Below are 5,949 nucleotides of genomic sequence, written 5' to 3'. Positions count from 1 at the left end.
TGTGGTTCTCTGGAATATCTTCTGGGACATGTCCTGGAGGCATGGAACTTTTTTGGGCAAAATTCTTCTTCAGTCTTTTGTTGATTAGAATGTAGAGTGTTAAAACTTTCTTCTCGTTATGCTGGCTCAGTGCTATTCACTGTCATACAGAAAAACTGGATTTAATTCCTGGGCCCAACTTCTACTACTCAGAAGACAATGACTGTGATTGGGGATTTTGCAAAGATAATGTTTACAGCCCCTGGGAAGAGGCAAATAACAGTATTTTAAACTTCACATAGTGGTGACACCTAGTGGTGAGACTTTGGATCCATGTTAGCTAAGTTTCAGAAGAGGCTGCAATTTGTAGGTCGGAGAACGGCCATTGGGATAAGTAGAATAAATTGGAGGAGAGGCAGAGCTGGTGCAAGGATATCAGATGCCCTTGGCCAGTGTTTCCCAAGTCAGTCCTGGAGTATCCCCTTGCCAGTCAGGTTTTCAAGATAGCCACAATTAATATTTATGAAACTGATTTGCATACACTGCCTCCATTACTCACATATTCACTGTGGCTATCTTGAAAACCTGGCTGGCAAGGAGGTACTCCAGGACCAACTTGGGAAACACTGCCCTAGGCAAACCATCAGGCTTGCACCCCCTCCAGTTGTAAAGTTTGGGCCCTTTTAGCCCCCACACAATCATGATCACCCTAACACCACACCTCCTCCCAGAATAATCTGGGATAAATGGGTAATTGCAAACTAGTGTGTCTTAGCGCATGCTAAAAATTAGCACGCGCTGCTAATGCGTCCATAGGATATAATGGACGTGTTCGCATGCGTGCTAATTTTTAGCATGCGCTAAGACGCACTAGCGCCCCTTAGTATAAGGACCCCTAAAAGTGTGTTACTTGGGTGTCTCATTTATGGAATTTCCTACTATTGATAATCCAAAATAAAGGGGTCCTTTTAGTAAGGCGTGCTAACCGATTTAGCGCACACTAAATGCTAAGGCATTATATTCTATGGGTGCCTTAGCATTTAGCATGCGCTAAATCGGTTAGCGCTCGTAATAAAAGGACCCCAAAATGTTGTCGAATCAATATTGATTTTTTTAATGTTTAATACCCAAGCAGGACAGGGCGGCTTACAAAATTAGTGGTATGTGTAAGCTTAAAATCTTTTGGCGGCCCTCAGAGCTTTTTTTTTTTGTATTCACAGAGGCCCTTTATATGTAAAGTTGAAGGCCACCGCATAGAATATATGTATAAATATAAAAAAAAAAATCACAGTACTTAAACATTACTTTTAATTTTTCAAAGCAAGATCTTCAGAAGTGACTCTCATGGGCTCTCATTCATGCTCAATAAGATAGCGTGCACTCAAATTGTCATTTGATCTGCTAACTTCAACTTTTAGAATATATTTACGGCACAGAAATTGGGAATGTGAAAGCAATAACCACCCATGGACTTTGAAACCATAAACCTGACAGTCTAGCAGGTGCTGACGTCAGGACTGATAGCTTTGTCCTTAGTGGTACAGGTTCAGGAACTGGTAATCTGTCAGGTGGACTTTGAGTTCTACTGCTCCTCAGTTGAAAGCGATGCCTCGGCTTGCAACACTGGATCTGTTTTAGAGGCTAAGGTGTGGTTATGCTTTTTCTTGTGTCCTGCAGAGCTAATTTCTACTAGGGGAGCCAGGATCTTTTTTTTTTTTCTTTTCAAAAATGTCAACCAGATATCATCAGGCTGCCATTGATGGACATATTGATCTTTTAAAAGAAGCTACCAGAAAAGACCTTAACATTTCAGATGAAGACGGGATGTCGCCCACCCTTTTGGCAGCCTACCACGGTCACTTGGACGTCATCGAGCTCATATGTAGCAGGGGGTAAGTACAGTAGGACTCCTCTCCGGATATTCTTCAAAGCAAATAGTTATTTATTCTTTTGCTCTTTATAGATTTTGTATTAGATTGGTGTATATCCCACAGGTTTGAGTCAGTGGGTTCAGCATTGTATCTCTCACTAGTATTTGAATTGTGTGCCTTAGATTTGTTGTACTAGACAATAGGGGCTTAAATATTACATTACATTAGAGATTTCTATTCCGCCATTACCTTGCGGTTCAAGGCGGATTACAAGAGTTATAAACGGTGGGTTACAATGGAAGATCATTGGTGATTTCTAGAGGAGGTAAGGAGTAGAACAGGTAGTATCTGTGAGGCAGGAAGTAGGTGGGAGGAAGGAAGGTAATTGTGATGTTAAGACTGTTTCAGGGATTTCTTGAAGAGTATCATTTGTATTTCTTTTCTGAACATCTTTTAGTCTGGGGTGGTTATCAGTAGGTTGGAGATTTGGTTATCTAGTTTTGCTGCTTGAGTTGCTAGGAGGCCATCGTATAGTTTTTTCCGTTTGATTTCTTTGATTGCAGGGTGTGTGAAAGGGGGGGGGGTGTTTTTCTATGTCTGGTTGAGGTTGTTTGGATAAGGCGGTTGTTCAGGTAGGTTGGGCCGTCTCTGTTTAAAGATTTAAATAGCATGCAGAAGAATTTAAATAGTATTCTTTCTTGAATTGGTAGCCAGTGTGAGTTGATGAATGCTTCTGCAATATGGTCGTGTTTCCTCAATGAGTAGATGAGTCTTAGAGCTGTATTTTGGATTGTCTGTAGTTGTTTAGCCATTGTTGCAGGGTAGAGGATGTTGCAGTAATCCAGTTTGCCCTACTTCCAGCACTCAAGATCAACAAAGCCTTAGAGGCATGAAATAAAACTGAGTGACTGCTACTCATTATCAAAAAGCATGCGCGCTTAGAATTTGTCCCCGTCCCTGTGGTTAACTGTGGGAAAACCATTCCCATGTCATTCTTTAAGGAGCGAGGGAAGAATCAGAGTATGAATGGGCCCAGCAACTGACCCTCAAGCCTTGCGTTGAAGAATGCTGGTGTAGAAGGACTGAGGTTGAGATAGACACTAAAGAATGAGTCTCTGGTATCCAGAGCATACATTGTGATGTCACAATGCCTCATTCCAACAATGCCTAAGAGCCAATCACATCAGTGATGTCACAATGGCTTCATTATCCTATACTTGGCTCACATAAGAATCAGAGTATGAATGGGCACAGCCACTGACCCTCAAACTTTGCATTGAAGAATGCTGGTGTAGAAGGACTGAAGTTGAGATAGACACTAAAGAATGACACTGGATGGTTATTTATTCATTCATTTATTTAGCCCATCCTCTCAAAGGAGCCCAGAACAGAACATAAGACCCTAAGCATTGCCATACTGGGACAGACCGAAGGTCCATCAAACCCAGTAGCTTGTTTCCAGCAGTGGCCAACCCAGGTCCCAAGTTCCTGGCAGAAACCTAAAGAGTAGCAACATTCCAGAACTGATTGTGATGTCATAATGCTTCATTCCACCAATACCTAAGAGTCAACCTCATCAGTGATGTCACAATGGCTTTCAATAGCCTATACTTGGCTGAAATAAGAATCAGAGTATGAATGGGCACAACCACTGACCCTCAGGCCTTGCATTGAAGAATGCTGGTGTAGAAGGACCGAGGTTGAGATAGACACTAAAGAATGACACGGGATGTTTCCCGAGGTTATCCACGGGGACGGGAACAAATTCTGTCCCCTTGTCAATCGCTACAAGAATCCACCAGTCTTTTTGACGTGCTGAAAGTTTGCTAATCATAATTCAATAATATATTCCACCAAAGACGCATTTGGACCCCTGATGCAGGCTTTCAGCCAAAACATGGGTCATATGAATTAAAGTGTTCTACATTCCAGTTCTTAAGGCCTCTTATGCACCTTTTCATTGTTGTATTGGTGTTTTGCTCTTTGGTATCCCTTTACTTTATGTTTTTAGTTTGTTTCGATAGCAGAACTTAAATGCAATGTATATTTCTGTTTCCTTTACAACAAGAATCATAACCTTTTTGTGTAATGATTTATTTTTCAGAGGTGACCCTAACAAGTGTGACATCTGGGGGAACACTCCACTACATCATGCTGCTGCCAACGGCCACGTGCACTGTGTGTCATTTCTGATTAACTTTGGTGCAAACATATTTGCTCTGGACAATGATTTCTGCACTCCGCTAGACGCGGCTGCCAGGAAGGATCACGCCGAGTGTGTCGCTGTTCTAGACAGAGCTGCCACCACCCAAAACTTAAAAAACCCCAAAAAGGTAGCCAGGCAAAAGGAGCAGGCCAAGAAAGAGGCTCAGAAACACATCAAAGAATGCGAAAGAGTTCAACGAAGGCATCAAAGTGAAATGGACAAAAATCACAACAAAGAAAAGTTTGGATCCGTCAGTTCGGCAAAGGGCACGGCAACTAGCAGAAACCTTACAACCGCCTCTTCCCACAACGCATCAGGTACTCTAACCATGGGGCTGAAGGAAACCCTTAAAACAAAGTTAAAAATGAGAGAGAAAAACACCACCGACAGGCAGATAGAGCCTAATGTAATCTTTGTGAAAGATGAGAACAGCAACAGCATGGTTCGAACAAAAGCCATGGATGTGTTTAATGAAAATGATGAAAATGAATTTTCTACAGACATTCAAGAGAACACAGTGCCTGAGAACAACAGACAGACAGAGCACAACTCAATTTTCAATCGATCCGGCCTGGGTAACATTGTTTTCAGAAGGAATCTGGCCGTAGGCAAAAAGGCCGACCTGGAAGAAATGCCATCACTTGGGGAAGACTTTGCTTCCAGAATACCAAGCGAATTATTCCAGCATGAAGAGGGCAGGAACGCGGATGAGTTGGAGAGAGGGGATGACTTTGACTTACCTTGGAATGAGGAAGAAATTGGATTGGAGGAGGAAGAGGAGGAGGGCGGGGAAACTGCAGCCCTTCAGGCATTTTTGGCCTCACAGAACCTGAGTGAGTTGCTTCCCATGTTTATGAGAGACAAGATTGACTTAGATGCCCTCATGCTATGCACTGATGAAGACCTTCAGAGTATACACATGCAGCTCGGCCCAAGAAAAAAGGTCCTTAATGCAATACAGAAAAGAAAGCGGGTGCTGGAAACACCTGGCAAAACTGTAGATACTCATTTATAATTAGGTGCTTCTAGTCTTGATATTAAACTAAACTAAGCCTTAGGTTTATATACCGCATCTTCTCCACTGAAGTGCAGCTCGACACGGTTTACAGAGTTTAAAAAATATGGGAAGAGAGAAGAGAAAGAGTTTACAAAGCATAAAAAGAGGGGATGTAATCAGGAGAAGAGATTATTATATGCTAGAGAAAAGCCAGGTTTTCAGTTATTTTCGGAATATTAAGGGCCAGATTCAGTAAATGGCACCCACAGTTAGGCACTGTTATAATCCGTGCTAAAATAAGAGTCTTCAAAGGGTGTAGAATGTCCTTTACAGAATAGTAGCTGGCGGTGCATCCCGAGTCTAAATCTGGGCGCAAGTAGTAACACTTGCCAAAAGCTGGTATAAATTTTTGCGTCCAATGACGGCAGTTGGGTGTGCAAATCCAAATAGTCTACAACAGTGCATCGCAAACGGTGTGCCGCCTGAGATTTCAGGTGTGCCGCGACACACTGGCGAGGAGAGTCGTCTTTGCCGGCTGACTGCCTACGGGACGTGCCTCTCGCGGCGAGAGGCATGTCCTGTAGGCAGTCAGCCGGCGCCGATGACTCTCCTCCTGGCCGGCGTCTCTCCTCCTCTCCCCGCACCTCCCGGATCCCTCCACCGAAGCGGGTCGCAGCCAGATGAGCCTCCGCGCACTTCTGGGTGCCTTCCAGACGGGGCACTGGATTTAGTGTGCCACCAGCCGGAAAGTTTGCGAGACACTGATCTATAACATCATGCCTAACTTCTTGGAAGACCCATGGCCACGCCCCCCTTCTGAGTTGCATGCTTTGAAATCTAGGGTGTAGGGCAGATATGTGCCTAAGTCTTAATTATGGATCGGTAAAATTATATTA

General features: G+C 43.4%; 1 protein-coding gene across 1 annotated transcript; it reads left to right on the top strand.

Moving 5' to 3' along the window:
* The first annotated feature begins 1,514 nt into the window (after positions 1–1,514).
* Positions 1,515–5,645, top strand: ANKS4B (ankyrin repeat and sterile alpha motif domain containing 4B). The gene is made up of 2 exons (XM_033962800.1): positions 1,515–1,871; positions 3,955–5,645. The coding sequence occupies exons 1-2, from the start codon at positions 1,708–1,710 to the stop codon at positions 5,069–5,071; spliced, it is 1,281 nt and encodes a 426-aa protein (XP_033818691.1). The 5' UTR covers positions 1,515–1,707; the 3' UTR covers positions 5,072–5,645.
* Positions 5,646–5,949: the final 304 nt, after the last annotated feature.

This window comes from Geotrypetes seraphini, chromosome 11 (assembly GCF_902459505.1).
Source record: "Geotrypetes seraphini chromosome 11, aGeoSer1.1, whole genome shotgun sequence".
NCBI classification, from domain to species: Eukaryota; Metazoa; Chordata; class Amphibia; order Gymnophiona; family Dermophiidae; genus Geotrypetes; species Geotrypetes seraphini.
Note: the sequence above shows the minus strand (reverse complement) of the source record. Positions and strands in the feature narration are given on the sequence as shown.

Bases quoted from the DNA above. Each gene is read 5' to 3' on its own strand.
- ANKS4B (XM_033962800.1), top strand. From the start codon at position 1,708: ATGTCAACCAGATATCATCAGGCTGCCATTGATGGACATATTGATCTT. The intron at 1,872-3,954 runs GTAAGTACAGTA...TTTATTTTTCAG, and splicing joins GAGCTCATATGTAGCAGGGG to AGGTGACCCTAACAAGTGTG.